We start from the raw sequence: 17,045 nt of genomic DNA, 5'->3' as shown, positions 1-17,045 counted from the left end.
AATGCAGTCACAGGGGTCTGTGGTTTCCCAGTCAGCTGAGCGGGAGTGACGCCCCGGGGGGCCCACGGAAGGCCAGCTGCGCTGGGAGAGAACACAGTGAGAGAAGGTGGTTGGCCCCCAAAAGCGAGGGCAGGAAGCAGCACGTGCAGCTGAGTCTGCGAAGGCACAGCAACGGATCAGCAGTGCAGGTGTGCATTCGTGCATTTAGTGAGCTCCTTTGTCTACGCGGTCATTCGGTCTGCTGATTGCTTATCTGCCTCTCTCTGAGGACATGCACGCTCCCCCGGGCAGATGCCTTTCTTTCTTCTGTCCACTGGTGCACCCCAAAGCCCCAGGAGAGCGCCTGGGACACGGAAGGTGCTCTGTCAGTACGTCCCACATGAACAGTTTCAGCCTCCCGCATGCAAGAATGCTCCTGATGTCTCTTCTCTGTGCGGCTCTCCTTCTACGAAGAATGCCACCCATATGTCCTCATTCATTCAACACTCGTTAAGCCCCTACTGTGCGTTTAATGTGCACCTACTATTACAATAAGTCCCCAACCCTCCTGAAGCATTGATTCTAGCGTAGGAGGGAGGAAATGAGGGCAAAGAAATAAAGCAAGGACACAACGTGCCCGACGGCAATAAAACACAGGAACAAAACGGGAGCATATTGGGGCTCACCGCCCACACAGCCGCACCAGACTTGGGGCGGGGACCCGAGAGGCCTCGAGAAGTTAGGGAAAAAGGGTGTGTGAGACGCCATCCTTCCCGATGGACACACGTGGGGACCCCCTCCGTGGACCTGCCAGTGGTGATGGTGGGGTCGCTCTAAAGACACAAACCCAGGCCTTCCCAGACTCCTCCTCTGTTACAGCTTGAACTGTGTCCCCTCAATATTCGTACTTGCAGCTTTAACCCCCAGCACCCAGGTCGCACCCTCATTCGGAAACAAGGTCATCGCAGCTGCGATCGGTTAGGATGTGATTGTGCTGGAGTGAGTGGCCCTAATCCAATATGACGGTGTCCCTACAGAAACGGGAACTTTGGACACAGGCACCGGACACGCCCAGGGCGACTGCCGTGTGAGCCTGAAGACAGAGATGCGAGCGGGGGTCAGGAGCCCCCAGACCGCCAGCAGCCGCCAGAGGCCGGACAGACGCCTGGGACAGACTCCGCCTCACAGCCTCGGGGGGCCAGCCCTGCCCACGGCTTGGCCTCGGACTTGTCCCCTCCAGAGCTGAGAGAGACCCCTGGGTTGTGGCTCTTTGTCAGGCCCCCGCGGAGGGGCTCCCCTGAGCCCCGAGCTGGGGGTCAGGCCCCCCGAGGGGCAGGTGTGCTTCTGACCGAGCCTGGTGACCACAGTCCCTTGTCAGGAGCTTCTTGTCACGGGCAAGAAGAATGCCTCTTCCGCCGTTCGTACACAGAAAATGAAAAGGTTGCTAAATGTATAAGTAATTTTGACTGAGTCATTGATCTGGATACTTTTAAAGTAAAACAGTAAGTATTTCTGTCACACTTTGAAGTCGGGCTCGGTGGCTCCCTCTCCTCCCTCGGGGTTATTTTATAGCCATTAAGAATGTGTTCCTTTTATCTGGGCCTTCAATTAATTGAATTTCAAAAATACTCTGAAATGGCTTTTTTTTATATAAAAATCAGCCACCTCCTGGAGGACATTCCTGTATGATTTGCTGCCACAGTAATTAAAAGCCTGTGTGTGACACCGGTCACCGTCGGAGTGTCACCAGCTGCACTGAGTTTACCGCCAGGGAGGCGGGGGGAACACTCGGTTTTTTTAGGTGGCCGGCAACTGTCCCCAGCCACCCTTGAGGGGGACACACCAGAGTCCCCAGGACAACGATGTGCAAGGCAGATCGGTGCCCCAACGACAGAGCCACAGCGCTGACCCGCCCACGTCGGCAAAGGTCCCTGACGGCACGGCTCCGTCTGGGGCGCTGCTGGGAGGGGTGCACACAGGCCTCCCCGAACCCGGGCTGGGAGGGGTGCAGGAGAGGCCAGCAGCCCAGCCCCGATGGCAGCACAGCCCCCTGTGCCCTGCGCTCCACCCCTCTGTCTCCCTCACCTGCTCCCTGGCCTGGGCAAGTGCCATTTGGTACCTGGTCACCTTCCACTCGCCACAGGGCTGTTGGCGTGTGATTGCAGAGCAGTGCGCGTGAACGAGGCGGGCCGGCCGCGCCTTCGCTGCCGCCGCCGTGGGAAAATGGGCTTTCGGGCCGCGAGTTCCGGGGAGCGCGCCCCACGGGGCTCCTACGGGAGGCCCCCCACAAGCTCGCACACTCGGGACCCACCCTTACACTTCCTGTCCCCACCCGCAAGACGTTGTCTCCCAACCCTTCCGTCAAGGACTCGGACGCGACAGTCACACTCCAGGCGGTGTGTGTGCTGTTGTCTCTTCTACGCTTCACGGTACCTCCCTCTGGTGTGGATGCCGGTGAGTCCAGGCTGCGGCAGGTAAACGTTTCAAGCTGGACCACACAGACTGCAGACAGTGTCTGAATTGATAGCCTCTCGCTTTTAATAACAGAAACCTCCCTAAAATCTGCCCATGCGTTTCAGCATCACAGACGTGACATCGTGCTTCTGAAATGAGGAGAAAGAAAAACTTCCCAACTCCTGCTCCCTGGCCTCCTTCCAAGCCCACGAGGGTGGGAAAACAGGAAGGGAGGCGGTGACCGGGCGGGAGTGGGGGGCAGCCCTCAGGCCCCTCCGATCACCCTGGGCCGCGGCCCCAGCACCTCTGACCCGGGGCCAGGGGCGCGTCCCTGTCCCTGACCCTGACCCCAGCACCAGGCTGCTTTGAAAGAGAAGCCACTCAGACTTTCTGCTTTAAGTAGTTCAGGTTGGCGCTGGGCCGGGACAAAGCCCTCCTACAGCCCTGCGGCCCCAGTCCTCAGCTCCCAGGGGCACTTGCCAGAGATGAGCCATGTCGCTCTCCACTGTCCAGCCCCAGGATCTGGGCCCCACGCTGCTCTGCGGCTAAGTCTGGCCACGGAGCCGTTAGAAGGCTGGGCCCTTCCAAGCCCAAGGGCATCTTCGGGACCCCATGCCCAGTGCTGCCAGGCGGTCCCTCTGAGGCCGTCCTCACTCGGGACCGGTTCCTGTGGCCTCCCCTCCCCCTCCCCCACTGCAGTCGGAGCCTCTCGTGGGTCCCCATGGAGGGGGACCGGGGCGCAGGTCCCTGGGTGACGGCAGGCAGCAGACAGCATCGGGCCAGCTCCTCGTTCCCCACCAGATGCCTCTGCATGTTGCTGCAACGGCCAGGCTGGGGGGGGGGGCGGGGGGGACGCCACAGCGGAGCCAGGCCCCGGGGGCACAGAGACTTTGTTTCAGATCACACCCGGCCGCTCTGCCAGCAGCAGAAACAAAAGACAATCGACAGACAATGGATCCACCAGGGAGCACCTCCGACCACAGGGACCAGAGGTGGGGGCGCAGGGGTGGGCGCAGCCCCTGGCCTCGTTCCTGTGCAGGGAGTGCCGGGGGCGCCCTCCGTCGGCCTGGGGGGATCGCTGCCCTTCGGAGGTGGCCGGCTGCACAATGGCTCCCTGGACAGATCACTCAGTCCCGGGACAAAGAGGGACTTTCCCTGCCAGGCTCCCTGGGCAAGACCTGGGGTATTGCCATCCTTTCCCCAGAGCACGGGCCCAGGAGGCCCTCTCAGCACGGCGGGAGAGCCGCGCTAGCCTCCTGCCCGAGAGGCAGGGGCGGAGGAGGGCCATCGACGCTTCTGGCCACTTGGCCAGGGAGCCGGGCAAGGTCAGGCCCGGCAGCGTCCAAGTGATGGGACACGAAGATTGGCTTCCAGGGAGCGGAGTGAAGGGAGGCCCTGCCCCCCAAGGAAGGGCGACGGGCCGCTCAGCGCACCTTCTGGGGAGGTGCCGTTTCCAGGGGCCTGGGTGCTGTTCCGGCTGTGGAGACTCCGGAGGCCGCCGGCTGCCCTGAGCTCCACGTGGGCCCTGGTGCTTCTCAGACGCCCGCCTCCATGGCCACCGCTGTCTTGAATGAGCGAAGGCAGGCAGAATGTGCCTATCTCCCCATCAGGGCTGTGAACACAAACATGCCTTGCTTATCGTCAGCTATGAAAAGAATCTAAGTCCCAGGTAGGCTCTGCGGGGAGGGACTGGCGTGCTTGTCCCCGTTGGCCCCGAGGCCCTGCCAAAACCATCCTGTGGCGAGAAGAGGGAGGAGGAAGCTGCCAGCAGGGCAGGGACAGCGGTCATCCCTCCCTCGGAGCCCTGAGTCCACTTCCTTCCGGCTAGAATCGAGCAAGCTCCCTGCCTCACTCTGGAGGACGTTTCCAGACGCCCCGACATACAGGCACCCCTCTCACAACCCCCTCCAATCAGCCCAGGGTCGGAAAGGGTGTCTGCAGGCCCGTAGTCCGCCCGAGGCCCAGCTTCGTGCTTCCAGAGCGAACCCAGACCGCAAAGCTGTGTCCTTCCCAGAGAAGCCAGCGGAAGCTCTGGGCTCAGCAGCAGGGCCGGGAAGCCAGGACTGCTGGCTCTCCTTCTGCTCCGTGGAGGAAACAGAGGCACACGGGAGGCCCGGAGACAAACACCACCCAGCGTGCCGTTGTCGGAGCAGGCAAATAAATGAGCACTGTCCCCCAGCGGTTGCCGGAGCTTTGAAGGGAAAAAACAAGGAGGACAGCAAGTAACTTTTTCAGACATGATCCAGGTCAACAAATCTCAGACGTCATTATAAGGCCACAGATCATGAGGAGAACAACTCCCCTGTTCCTTGAAATGATGGGGAGGGGGCGGGGGGGGGGGTGGGCGCAGGGCAAGGTTCCTCTGGCTGAGTGACCTGGGACCCACCCAGACTGACTTCCCTCCTGGACTCGGGTCTCAGGAGCCACTGGCTGTCCAGGCGGAGGGGTGGCCCCAGGCCGGACACCCAGCCCAGCAGCACTGCAGTCAGCCCTTAGCAAGCTCCCACTCCCGCCACCCAGTCCTGGGCAGATTGCAGGCTTGCTGTCACCTTTGTACAGCCACCCCCACCTGCCCACACCAAGGCAGTCCCCGCTGCCCGGACAGCCCGAGTGGACTCGCCCGGACAGTAGTCGTGGGAGCTGGGCTCCCTCCGCGCCAAGGGGCGATGCTGCGGGGCTGGGAGTGCGGGGAAGGAAGCCCGGGCCCGGAGCTGCTCGCCCAGCCTACTCCCAGGAGGCCTGCGGGCAGCCGAGCCCTCTGCCAGCTCCTCGGAGCGCGGGGTAGCGTGGCCAAAGGGCGACTGAGGAGAACTGGGGCCAAGAACCAGCGAGGCGGTCTCGGGCGCCGTTCCTCTGGCCCAAGACAGCGGGGCGCGGGGGAGGGCGGCCTAACAGCCCCCCCCGAAGGGTCTGGCCGGACGGAGGCGGCCTGCCTTCCTGCCGCCCCGTTGTGGCGGCGCCGTCTTCTCTGAGCCCGGCGTCCCTGCCCCCGCCCCAGGACGCCCCCCGTGCCTGCCCCTACGCCCCACGCACCCAGGGCGCGGGCCAGGCGGAGGGGAAAGTTGGCGAGCGCGCGGCGCCCGCGGGGGAAAGCGTTAATGGGCGGCCGGGTGGGAGCAGCGCGCTCGCTCGCCCACGTCACGCCGGTGCGGGCTCGGCTGACGACCGCGGCGCCTGGGGACGCCGGCGCGCTCCGCTCGCCAGGTGCTCCGCCTGGAAATGTCTCCATTAGTTGTCGCCTGCTCCCCGCCGGAGCGCGCGCGCCGAGCGGCCGCGCAGAGCCCTCGCGGGCGGCCGGTAGTGGCCGGGCGCCACCGCAGGTAGGCGAGGTCCCCCGCCGCCCGCCCCCGCCCCGGGGCTCCGAGACCCCTCCCCCCTTCCGGGGAGGCGGAGGCTCCGCGCGGCCGCCGAGGGGCGCGGGCGGCGGCGACTGCGGCGACTCCCCGGTGCGTCCCGGGCTGCGCGCTGCTCCCCGCGGCCCCGGCGCCCGAGCGGCGCGGGCGGGCGCGTCCCCAGCGCAGGTAGGGAGTGGGCTCGGCCGCACAAACTTTGCGGGGATCGCTCCTGCGCCGGAGGGCACAAAGTTTGCCGCCTGCCGCTGGGGTCTCCAGAGGCGGCCGCGTTCGCTGCAAGTTGCGGAAACGGGGTGCGGGGGAGGCGCGGGGCGCTGGGGGCCGACGCGGGGCAGCCGGGCCTGCCCCGGGACGCCCCGACCGCGCGCCTTTCCCGCTCGGGCGGCGCCCTGCGGGCGGGCGGCGGGGGCGCGGCGGGAGAACCGGAGCGAAACGGTGGGGGGTGGGGGGGGGGGGTGCAGGCGGTTCGGGAGCAGGATTCCGCGCGCCTGCCTGCAGCTCGCCCGCCTCACTTCGCGTGAGACCCGGAGGACCGGCCGCGAAGGAGTGACCCGCCGACCTCGGCGCCAGCGACATCCAGAACGCCTTTCAGCGTCACACCCCGCCCGGGTGTCCGCAAGCAGTGGGCGGGCACCGGCGCCCCGAGGGCTGGCCCTCGCCCGGCTCCGCGCGCTCCAGCCTCCGCCCTCTGCCTGAGGTCAACTTCGTCGGGCTGGAGCGAGCCCCGGGAGGCTCTCGGTGCGGAGGACGGGGTGGCCCCGGGGGACGACTCGGGGAACCGCGGGGAGCGCCTGGCCTCGGCGGGGCTCGGGAGCGAAGCCCCACGGGGAGCGGGGCGGCGTGGAACGTTAGGGCGCGGCCTACATCCCAGAGGCCCTCAGCGGCCTACAGCACCCCCCGGGGCGAAGAGAGCGACCCATAGGCCTCTAACGTTGGGCGCTAACCATCCTCAGGCCCCCTGGCCCTGGGCTCCTTCAGCACTCAACAGGCTGGTGGGGGCACCTCGCCCAAGCTGAGCCGCTGCTCGGTCCCCGGGGAGCCTCTGGGGGGTGTATTTAGAACCGAGGGTCCCTGGAGGGACTTGGGTTCAGCACGCGCGTCTATGCAGGAGCATTTAGCTGATGGTACCTGAGATGCCGACCGTCCCGTTCTGCCCGCTCTGGGAGGGAAACCCCGGGGCCTCAGCTCAAGGCTCAGCCTTTTGGGAAAGGGCACTCGGAGAGTTATTCCGGCATTTGCTCCGGGACAAAGATAACCCAGAAAGTATCTCGGTTGCAGGAGGCCGGCCTCAGCCCGGCGCAGGGTGTCAGCGAGATGCCGGGGTGTTCGCCAGTCTGGAGACAGGCCTGGCCAGCCCTGCATCCAGGATCGGGTCGCGGGGCCTGGGTGAGCCGGGACAAGGTCGCCAGGCTCCTCACGACAGCACCGAGCTTCCCCAGACAGGGTGGCCGCCAGGGTGCGGCAGGCCTGGAGCCGGCGGGAAGCGGAGGCCTTGGAAAGTAGTCGGTGAGCTTGATTTCTGGATTAGAAGTCCAGGTTGCCTGGGAGAACCGGGCCAGCGGGTGGGGACTGGGGGCGTCTTTTTACGACCCAGGCTGGAAAGGGAAACGTTGCAGTGATGGTCAAAGGAAGCCCTTGACCCCCCTGAGGCCTCCACTGACGGGCTGTGCCCTCCAGGGCTCCGGGCTCCGAAGGCTGCTCACAAGATGAATGTTGGCGTGTTCAGGGGGCGGCGTTCCCCGCGAGCTGTGGCCCGGGTGAGGAAGGGCAGGGCGCAGGCCTCGGTGTGCTGCCCGGCAAGCCAGAGCGAGGTGGCTCAGTGCCGCTGGGACCTGGGCGGTGGCTGTCCTCCCCCTGCCAGCCGAGCGCTCACGATCGCTGGGGTTGGGCCTTGGGAGTGGGGTGAGGACAAGGGGCTGAAGGCATCTTTGCCCCGGATTGCTGCTCCCGGAGCCACCTCGGCCACCCGTGGCTCGGGCCCCTCCGTGGCCCAAACCTCATTACCAGGAGAGAGAGAGCTGTTTGTAAACAATAAATAATGGAAAGTAGGAGGATGTTCAGAAAAGCCACAGTAGAAGCCGGGAAAACTGGAAGGAGTTGGGAGGAGGGGGGTGGGGGAGGGGAGGAGCAGAGGAGGAAGAGGGAGAGCGACTGAGAGATTCATTTCTGCCCCAGAAGCCCCGGTGGCTAGTTTCTTATTATTTACAGGAAGGTGATATTAGCAATTCAGGTGAGAAAGAAATAAACACGGCCGCCACGAGATCAATACAGAATTCAGAAACAATTATTAATGTCATTTGACTCGTGTTCTTTATATATCTCTCCCGGCTACAGACGCTTAAACTGTCTGAATAATTTGCATGGGGCGGCTATTCATTATTTCCGATGATTTTCCTTCGCAAGCAGCTCGGACGTGGCCGGCTGTGGTTCAGCGCGATCGGAGAGCTCGTATTTTCATCTGTAAATTAAAGCAATTACGCAGCAGATATTATATGATGCGTACTGTGGTCTCCAGACAGTCATCAATCACCTTCAACCGAGCTGTCAGAGCGGGCAGATTTCGTTTCTGGGAGGCAGGTTTGCAGCTGGGGAGAGGGCGAGAACGTCATCATTAATTAGAGGGTGACCCTGGGGCGATTCACAGGTCTGAACCCAGGAATCTTTCCGAGCAAGTCTGCACAGCGCCGCCGCGCACAGCTCCCCTCCCGGCCGGCCGACCGCGGGAGGCCGAGCGGGGCAGAGCGGCAGGGGCGAGCCGGGAGGTCCCCGGAGGGCGGCTGCATAAAAGGCGGGGAGCGAGTTCGGGGTGCCCGGGCGCCCATTTGCAGCCTGCGTGCTGGCCTCCGCTTTGCATTCGAGCTGGGTCCCAGGACCGGGACCCGATGGAAAGTCCTGGAGAGGGCGCGCGGCTGTCCCCCAGCCCCCAGACTGCCCCGCACGCCCCGGGCCCAGAGCTATGCAAAACGGGCAGGGGAAGGCGTCCCGGCGCTCCCTCCCCTGCGGGGCGCCGGGCGGAGCAAGCACAGCGGGAGGGGCCCCGGAGCAGGGCGGCGGAAACCTCCTCTCCGGACCGCGCAGGGCTGTCTGGCAGTCCCGGGTTCAGCCGCGAGGGGCAGGGGGAGGCTGGGAGGGCGGCCGCGGAAGGGGGTGGAGGAGGAAAGGGAGGGCCGCTCGCTGTGCAGGAACTCACAGGACCGGGGGTGGGACGCGCGGGGGTGGGACGCGCGGGGGCGGTGGGGGGGGGGGGCGTTCCCGGGGGACAGGCTGGCGGGCAGACGCAGAGCCCCGCGGCAATTGGACCACCGAGGCCCGGAGTGGATGGCTCTGGGGGAGGCCTCGGTGGATGTCTCTGGGGGAGGCCTCGGTGGATGGCTCTGGGGAGGACGCGGGACCCACACACCTGAGAGCAGGTTGCCCTTCGGACGCGCACACTGGCAGCCGCATCTGGTTCTGGAACTCCCCGCCCCGGAGCAGGGTTCGAACCGGCGGGAGGCCGAGCAGAGAGCCAGTTAAACAATAGTCGGGGTCGCGCGCGGGCCTGCGGAGCGGCCCTCCTGCACCTGCCGCCGAGCGGGGCGCGGAGGCCCGGCCGCCTGCGCCAGCGCCCGGCTAATTTTAACTGTTGATTACATCTTCGGTGGAGACTCGCTCGTGTGTCCCTTCACATGTCTCATTTGTAATTGAGACTAATGATTACAGTGGGGCGGGCAGGCGCAGGTGCTCATTAATTAATTTCTAATTAAAAGTGCTTCCCATCCTCGGTGACTAAGGAGAAACGGCATTCGTGGGGGCGATATTGACTCCACGGACGGAATTCATTTGTCAGAGCCTGTTGTGGCCTCTTCGCCCCGCGCGGCGCCCCCGCCCCGCAGCCCCGCAGCCCCGCAGCCCCGCAGCCCCGCAGCCCGGCCGCCGCCAGTGACCCGCACGTCTGCGGCCCGGCCGAGCTGCGCGGCGTGGGCTGACGTCAGCGCCCCCGCCGCTGAAAGCCAAGCACATTTGACTTGACGGGTTCGCGCAACTCGGTGGTTTTTTTTTTTTCCCTTTTTTGCAAAATATGTATTTGTGTCGCCGCTGCGAGGCGGGCTGGTCCCAGAGCCCCCTCGAGGCTCGGGAACGTGAGGCTAAAAGGCTCGGTGCGGCCGCCGCGGCTCACTTTCCCGCCGGGTTAGAAAAGTTTGCGGGGCGCGTGGATGAATTAACCCGCTCTTCCGCTTCGCCCTCCCAGCGCCTAGGAGCCGGCGGCCCCGGAGCAGTGGCCGCGCCACGCGGGCGACCACGCGCAGGACCCCGCCGGCCCCGCCATGTCCTACCCGCAGTTTGGATACCCCTATTCCTCCGCACCCCAGGTAAGGGGGCCCCGCGAGGGTGCGGGGAACGCGGCCGGATACGCCGGCTGGCAGGCTGTCCAGCGACCCGGGGTCGCTTCCCAGAGAGCGGGGCCTGTGCCAGGCGCTCCTTGCACCCAGCCCCGGGGAGGGCAGGGGCACCGAGAAACTCTGACGTGCGGGCCCCCCTTGTCTCCCGCTTTCTTTGACCCTCACCATCACCCCAGGAGAGACGGCGTGGCACAGGAGGGCGTGCGCGGCCTTGGGACCCTCCCCCCACACACACACACACCCACACACCCGGGGTGCGTGTGAAAACTCCGGGGCCTGGTAGGGCTGGTCCCCCAGTGGCTCGCGGCAGGAGGGAACGCGCGGCGTGGACGGCAGTACGCCCCGGGCCGTGGGGCAGGGTCCCCTGGGCGGCGCGCCCCCCTCACCCGCGGGCGCCGGCGCTTCCTCGCGGCCCCTCCCTCCCCCAGTTCCTGATGACCACCAACTCCCTGAGCACGTGCTGCGAGTCCGGCGGCCGCACGCTGGCCGACTCGGGGCCCGCCGCCTCGGCCCAGGCGCCCGTCTACTGCCCGGTCTACGAGAGCCGGCTGCTGGCCACCGCGCGCCACGAGCTCAACTCGGCCGCGGCGCTTGGGGTGTACGGGGGCCCGTACGGCGGCTCGCAGGGCTACGGCAACTACGTGACCTATGGCTCCGAGGCGTCCGCCTTCTACTCGCTGGTAAGGGGAGGGGATTGTCTGAAGCCTTCCTCCGCCCCGCCACGCCCCTGCCCCCGATTTGCCCAGCCCACCTCCCAGGGAGCCCGCGGCGCGGGCGCAAGTGCCCAGGACCCCACGCTGCAGGGGGAGCCTCCTGGCCGGGTTCCTCCCAGCGCCGCCCGCCCTCGGAGCTCGAGCTCGGCGCCCGCCCCTCGTCCCGCGCTTTCCTCCTCTGAGCTCCCTACCTTCACTCCTCCCGGTCTCCCTCCTCCTCCTTCCCAGTGCCCCACCGCTTGGCCCTCCCCTGCTCCCTTCCCCCTCCTCCCCCCAGCTCGTCTCCCCCCTCGCTCCTCCTTCCTCCCTGCGGGCGGTCGGTCGGTCCTCTTCTTGGGTCCGGGTCCTCCCTCCTGCTGTCTCCCAACCCCCACCTGTCTCCTCTGCCCCCCTCTCCCTCCAACCTCATTCTTCTCTCTCCCACTCCCCGACCACCCCCCCCCCCAATTCTGCGCGTCCTCTCTCCCCATCTTGAGGCTTCTTTGCTCCCTGGGCCCAAGAGAGAGTCCGGGGGTGGGGGTGGCTTATGAGGCTGCCCAGGGGTGTGTGCAAAGCGTGCAAGAGCCAAGGGGCCTGGGGGGCTGGGGTTGAGCTGGGTCGCCTCCCGGAAGCTGCGACCCCAGGCGCGTGGGATCCTACAGAATGGCTTCGACTCCAAGGACGCGCCGGGATCTGCGCATGCGGGCCTCGCGCCTGCTGCGGCCGCCGCCTACTACCCCTACGAGCCGGCGCTGGGCCAGTACCCCTACGACAGGTGAGGGACCGGCGGACAGAATCCCTCCTCACTGCCCCCGCCCGGGCCCCCGCGCTCCATTCAGTCGTCAAACTCCGCACCACCAGCCCCACGCCCCCTGTGAATGTTTGGGCGGCTAGGGGAGGGATTTCGGGTCAGGTTTCAGCTGACCTGCGCTACTCCCGAGCCCCGCCCCCTTGGCAAGCCTTGGCCCACTGGGCAAATGCGTCCCCAGCCTCTCCCTCTCGCTCCCTTCGCTGTCTGGACCCTCACAGCCCTCGCTGCACTGTGGTTCTGGGCGGCTGTCAAGTCTCCCTGCCCAGGCTTCAGACGCCTCCCTGCCCAAGAGCCCAGCCCACCTTTCCCTTTGGTGGGAACCAGAAGGGGGAGTCCAGTCTGCTCATCCAGAGACGCGTGGCCCATCTTGGGGGGAGGAGGGTGACAATTATAAATTTAACTGCAGGAAGTCCACATAAGCCGTCTGGACGCTTTCTCCCCACGGACACTAATGACCACCCCTGCCCACGGCTGTTATATAGTCGGGTTCACATTTGTGTGGTTCGGGGATCAAAAGGGTAGGTGAGGGGCCCCATAAAGGAACCTGAAGAAATAGATGTCTATGTAGGGTGACAGAGACCTGGCCAGGCCTTGAGCCCACATCCCACTCCGGCTAGGAAGGAGCCCAGGCTCCCTGTAAGTTGAATCAAATATAAACATCTTGGGCCACAAAAGGCTGTGCCTGTGGGCCGTGGCGAGGAACCAGGGGCCTGGGTTTGACCCAGGTCTTACCACCATAAAAACACTCCCACACGACGGGGACTGAAAGCCTGCCTGGGCCTTGGCCCGCCGCCCGCGTCGCAAGGGTCTCGGCCCAGCGCCCCATTGCCCAGCCTGTCTCCAGGTACGGGACCATGGACAGCGGCACGCGGCGGAAGAACGCCACGCGCGAGACCACCAGCACGCTCAAGGCCTGGCTGCAGGAGCACCGCAAGAACCCGTACCCCACCAAGGGCGAGAAGATCATGCTGGCCATCATCACCAAGATGACCCTCACGCAGGTGTCCACCTGGTTCGCCAACGCGCGCCGGCGCCTCAAGAAGGAGAACAAGATGACGTGGCCCCCGAGGAACAAATGCGCGGATGAGAAGCGACCCTACGCGGAGGGCGAGGAGGAAGAGGGGGGCGAAGAGGAAGCCAGGGAGGAGCCCCTCAAGAGCACCAAGAATGAAGGTGGGTGGGACCTGCAATGCTAAGGCTGGGGCACCGAGGCCGGGACTCCCTGTGCCTTCTTCTTGGGTTCTGGGACCTCTGAAGACATTGAACCCGGGGCAGTAAGAGCAAACTGTCAGGGCACGGGCAACAAATGAATGAGCTGACCCTTGGGGGCCCTGACCTGGGGGCCTGCGGGAGTAACTGGGAACAGGCTTAAAGAAATCCAAAATAACGCTTAAAACAATAGACACACTCTCCCTCCGCCCCCACCCCCCACCCCATTGATTTGAGCAGGAAATCGCTAGGCTTCTTTGTTACCACTTGGGGTTCTGGAGCAGGTGGGAGGTACAGGTGCTTCTCCTAGCTTGGGGGCGGGGGGTCGGGCCCATAACCATGTGCGCAGAGCTAGGAAGGAAGAGTGAGGTCCAGACTAGCGCCTTCCTCTCTTCCTGCACCGGCCCCTCTTTCTACCCCGCGCAGAGACGGTGGGCAAAGGGGAGAAGGATCTAGAACTCACAGACTTGGAGGATTTCGACCCGCTGGAGGCGGAGCCCCCTGAGTGCGAGCTGAAACCGCCCTTCCAGCCCCTGGACGGCGGTCTGGAGCGCATCCCCGCCGCGCCTGACGGTCCAAGCGCCCCGGGAAAGGAGGCTTCCGGCACCCTCCGGATGCCCCTGGCCGCCGGTGGCGCGGCCGCCCTGGACCAGGACCTGGAGAGGGCCAGAAGCTGCCTCCGGAGCGCGGCGGCTGCGCCCGAGCAGCAGCCTGGCGCTGGGGGCGGCTCGCAGGCCTGCGAGGCCAAGCTGGGCTTTGCGCCGGCTGGGGCGACGGCGGGCCTCGAGGCCAAGCCGCGCATCTGGTCGCTGGCTCACACGGCTACCGCGGCCGCCACAGCCCTGAGCCAGACTGAGTTCCCCTCGTGCATGCTGAAGCGCCAAGGCTCCGCTGCCCCTGCGGCCGCTTCCTTGGCTCCTGCGTCGTCCTCGCCTGCGGCCCCGGCCCCCACTGGTGCCCTGGACAGGCACCAGGACTCCCCGGTAACCAGTCTCAGAAACTGGGTGGATGGGGTCTTTCACGACCCTATCCTCAGGCACAGCACTTTGAACCAGGCCTGGGCCACCGCCAAGGGCGCCCTCCTGGACCCAGGACCGCTGGGACGCTCTCTGGGGGCAGGTGCCAACGTGCTGACGACGCCCCTGGCGCGCGCTTTCCCGCCCGCCGCGCCCCACGACGCCCCGTCCGCAGGCTCAGCCAAGGAGCTGCTGGCGGCGCCCAAGGCCGGGGGCAAGCCCTTTTGCGCCTAACGGGCCCCGCCCCGCGCGGAGGAGGAGCAGACGGGGAGCCGGCCTGCAGCGCGTCGCAGACTCTGTTTCTACGGAGTTTCCAAAGCAGGACGGGAGCGCGTCCAAGTGCAGGCAGCCCACCCGCCGTGGGGGGGACCGGCCGGACTCGGCCCTCCCGGCCACAGACCCCGCCTGGACAAGCATTGGTCCGGGCCGTTTCCGACCTCCGCCCCGGGCCCCAGCCGGGTAGGGACGCTCCCAGAGCAGAAGGGAGCCGCCCCGGAGCCTAAAGTTTACGTCCCAAAGTTTACACGGACCAGACATTTCAGCTCTGAGGCTTAGTTTTGCTGCCTCCTCCCGGGTTTGAGGCATCCTTGCTCCTTCCGAAGACCCCTCAGCCCGCTGACCCGCGTCGTCCTCAGCACACCTTCCAGCAACCGCACTCCCACCTGTTTACACTGTTGCACACTCGTAACTCGATAAAATTACGTTTTTTTACGTGTATGTTCACACCAATAATTGCCCGCTTCAGAGGCTGATATAACAAACCAATAAACCGAGTGATGGTGTTTGCATTGCAAAATGAACACGCTTCACACCCAGGGGGTTGAGGTCTTGCCCAGGAAAGGTGCTAATCGCCCAGGGGAGGAGGGGGCGGCGGCCTGCCCGAGTGCCCCGCGAAGTTAACCCGCAGAGCCCAGACGTCCTGCTTCAAAGCCCCGTTTGTAGCAACGGTTACGGGAACTTCCAGGAATTTTGGAGTCTGTGAGAGAAGTGCACAGGCCCTAAACTGCAAACTCTCCCCCGTTACCACACTCCACAATGCTGAGAAAGTGGGGGTTTCCCTTGCAAGATTAGAGTAACTTTTAAACTTGCTAAATTCCCTGGACCTGGGGGGGGGGGGGGGGGCGTGGACTGCGTTCCGACAGCCCTGAGCCGAAGTGGCGCGGCCTTCCCGCCCCCGGCCCCGCCTCCCCTCCCTCCCGGGACCGGCCGCCCCGCCCGCGCTCCGAAAGCCCGGGGCCGCGCCCCGGGGGTGGGGGGGTGGGGGGGTGGGCGAGCGCTTAGTCGGCTGCGGATAGAAGGCGGGGCTGGGAGTGGAGGCCCGGGGGCGGGGGCGGGGGCGAGCCCCGCCTGGCCCCGGTTCCCGCGCGCTTCCAGCCCTGGGTTCCCGCTTCCCTCCGGCCCCCACCCCCACCCCCACCCCCGCGGAGCCCGGCCCGCACCTCCGAGCCCAGGAAGCTCTCGGGGCGCTCCCTCCGGTGGCGCGGGCCCCTGGAGGGCGGCGGGGAGCGCTGCGCTCTGCACTCGGGGTCCCCTCGCCGGCCAGCGCTCGGCTGCGGGGGCCTCGTCGCAGTCCCAGGCGTCCCGAGGAAGGACGGATCGGCAAGTCGGCGAACCTGCCGGGGGGCGGGGGGCCTTGGAGGCGCCCGCGAGGCGGGGTCCCTCCCTGCGACGGTTGGGACTGGACAGGGGCCCGCCCCCGCGGGGGTCCCGGGCCGCCGGGGAGCGGCTCCGGGGCGGGCCTCGAGCGCTGGTGGCCAGAGGCCGGTGTCGGGGTCCGCGCCCCAGAGCGACCGGACCTCGACCCCCGGCGCCTGAGAGAAGGGGGCGGTCCCGGACCCCGGTGGCCGGGCGGGCGCCGCGCCCCAGGCCTGTCCGGGCCGCGCGGTAATTGGATTGTATCCGCGCGCTGTCACCGTATTGACTTTCGCTCCCGTGGATGATATCATCGGGACTCGGAGGCTCGCCGCTGATGCGCCTGTCAAAGGCTGGGCGGGGGCCCCCGGCCCGGCGAGCGAGCATCAGCCAAGATAATTTGAAGTGAAATTTTCATTTTGACAGTAAACCCCTCAATTTCTAAAGGCTCCGCGCTCCGAGAGCTCGCTGGCAGGGGGAGGCTTTGCAGAAAGCCCACGTCTTAGACTGAAAAGGGCAAAAGAACTCGAATTAGTTGTAATAGATAAAAGGGCAAAAATAAAGAGTCAAGGGTACTTGACAGTAATAGCGAAAGTGGAGTCTCGGGGGAGACGCGTTGCGGCCGCGGCTGGGGCGCCAGGAATTTTAATGCGGCCGAGGGCGGCTGCCCCCGCGCCCCCACCCCAGCCCCAGACAAAGCCAGACATTTTCAGCAAAAATGAGGCTTCGCTGACGCAGGCGGCGCGGCGGGCGGGGTAGGGGCTGTGGGGGCCGCGGCCGGGCCCCGGTGCGGGTGGCAGGGGCTGTGGGGGCCGCGGCCGGGTCTGGACCCCCGCCCCCCCCCCTCCCGACCTCCCGCAGCCAGTCCGGGGGGGGGGGGTGCCCAGAGGGCTCCCGCTGCCGACCACGCCTTGGCCCTGGAGACCTCACACTCTGGGCAGGGTCTGTGGGGCAGGAAGCCCGGCCGGTCCCCGCAGACTGGAGGTCAGAATCCCGCACCGCAGGAGCCCCCAGACCTTGGTGGCGCCGACTGGAAGAGACTTGTTTGATTAATCTGCAAAATTGTGGGGATAAAGACATCAGGTGGGGGCGGGGAGTCAGCCGCGCACCCCTCCCCCCCCCCACCAGGGGCTGTCCCTTGGACCTCCCCCTTACCTTTGGGGGGAATGCTCTGGAAGGCTGGCCGTAGGCACCCTTACCCCCAAGTGGCCTGTGTGCCCCGGGGTGGGGGTCAGGAGGCGGATCCCCTCAGTGAGGGGGAGGGGACGGGACGCCGCCGGGGTGGGGAGGGTGGGGACGTGTGTTTTAAGGGTCTGTGGTGCTGGGGAGAAAGGTCGTGGTGGGGGGCGGGGCCCCGCTTCCCTCCCGGGAGGCTGTCAGGGCAGCGGCGCTGGGGACCGCGCTCTCAGCCACTCAGGCGTGGCCAATTCAGACACACCAAGGAAGGGCTGCTAAATTAACGGCGCTCTTTACATAGCGCCCAAATAAAACTGTAATCAGCCGCGCGTTACTTTTCATTA

General features: G+C 65.9%; 1 protein-coding gene and 1 long non-coding RNA gene across 6 annotated transcripts; one reads left to right on the top strand and one right to left on the bottom strand.

Annotated features, from left to right (window-relative positions):
* Nucleotides 1-2,495: 2,495 nt before the first annotated feature.
* Nucleotides 2,496-5,459, bottom strand: LOC132680647 (uncharacterized). Its single transcript, XR_009610645.3, has 2 exons — nt 4,820-5,459; nt 2,496-4,045 (listed from the first exon to the last, which is right to left on the bottom strand). It is a non-coding gene; the product is annotated as an uncharacterized LOC132680647 (long non-coding RNA).
* Nucleotides 5,460-5,539: 80 nt separating this feature from the next.
* On the top strand, nt 5,540-14,755 carry IRX4 (iroquois homeobox 4). 5 transcript variants are annotated; one of them, XM_060634312.3, is made up of 8 exons: nt 5,782-5,954; nt 6,285-6,524; nt 7,065-7,292; nt 10,015-10,135; nt 10,594-10,845; nt 11,490-11,632; nt 12,513-12,841; nt 13,304-14,755. In XM_060634312.3, exons 4-8 carry the CDS (start codon nt 10,091-10,093, stop codon nt 14,125-14,127), a joined length of 1,593 nt encoding a protein of 530 aa, XP_060490295.2. In that variant the 5' UTR covers nt 5,782-5,954; nt 6,285-6,524; nt 7,065-7,292; nt 10,015-10,090; the 3' UTR covers nt 14,128-14,755. The 5 variants fall into 5 exon arrangements, with proteins under 5 accessions (XP_060490301.2, XP_060490299.2, XP_060490295.2 ...); XM_060634320.3 differs by having other exon boundaries at nt 6,285-7,292; nt 11,538-11,632; nt 13,304-14,754; XM_060634319.3 differs by having other exon boundaries at nt 5,783-5,954; nt 6,285-7,292; nt 11,520-11,632; nt 13,304-14,753.
* The last annotated feature ends 2,290 nt before the right edge of the window (nt 14,756-17,045 follow it).

This window comes from Panthera onca, chromosome A1 (genome assembly GCF_046562875.1).
Source record: "Panthera onca isolate mPanOnc1 chromosome A1, mPanOnc1 haplotype 2, whole genome shotgun sequence".
Taxonomy (NCBI): domain Eukaryota; kingdom Metazoa; phylum Chordata; class Mammalia; order Carnivora; family Felidae; genus Panthera; species Panthera onca.
This window is presented reverse-complemented; position numbering and strand designations above follow the sequence as displayed.

Bases quoted from the DNA above. Each gene is read 5' to 3' on its own strand.
- IRX4 (XM_060634318.3), top strand. From the start codon at position 10,091: ATGTCCTACCCGCAGTTTGGATACCCCTATTCCTCCGCACCCCAG. The intron at 10,136-10,593 runs GTAAGGGGGCCC...TCCCTCCCCCAG, and splicing joins CCTATTCCTCCGCACCCCAG to TTCCTGATGACCACCAACTC. The intron at 11,633-12,512 runs GTGAGGGACCGG...GCCTGTCTCCAG, and splicing joins GGCCAGTACCCCTACGACAG to GTACGGGACCATGGACAGCG.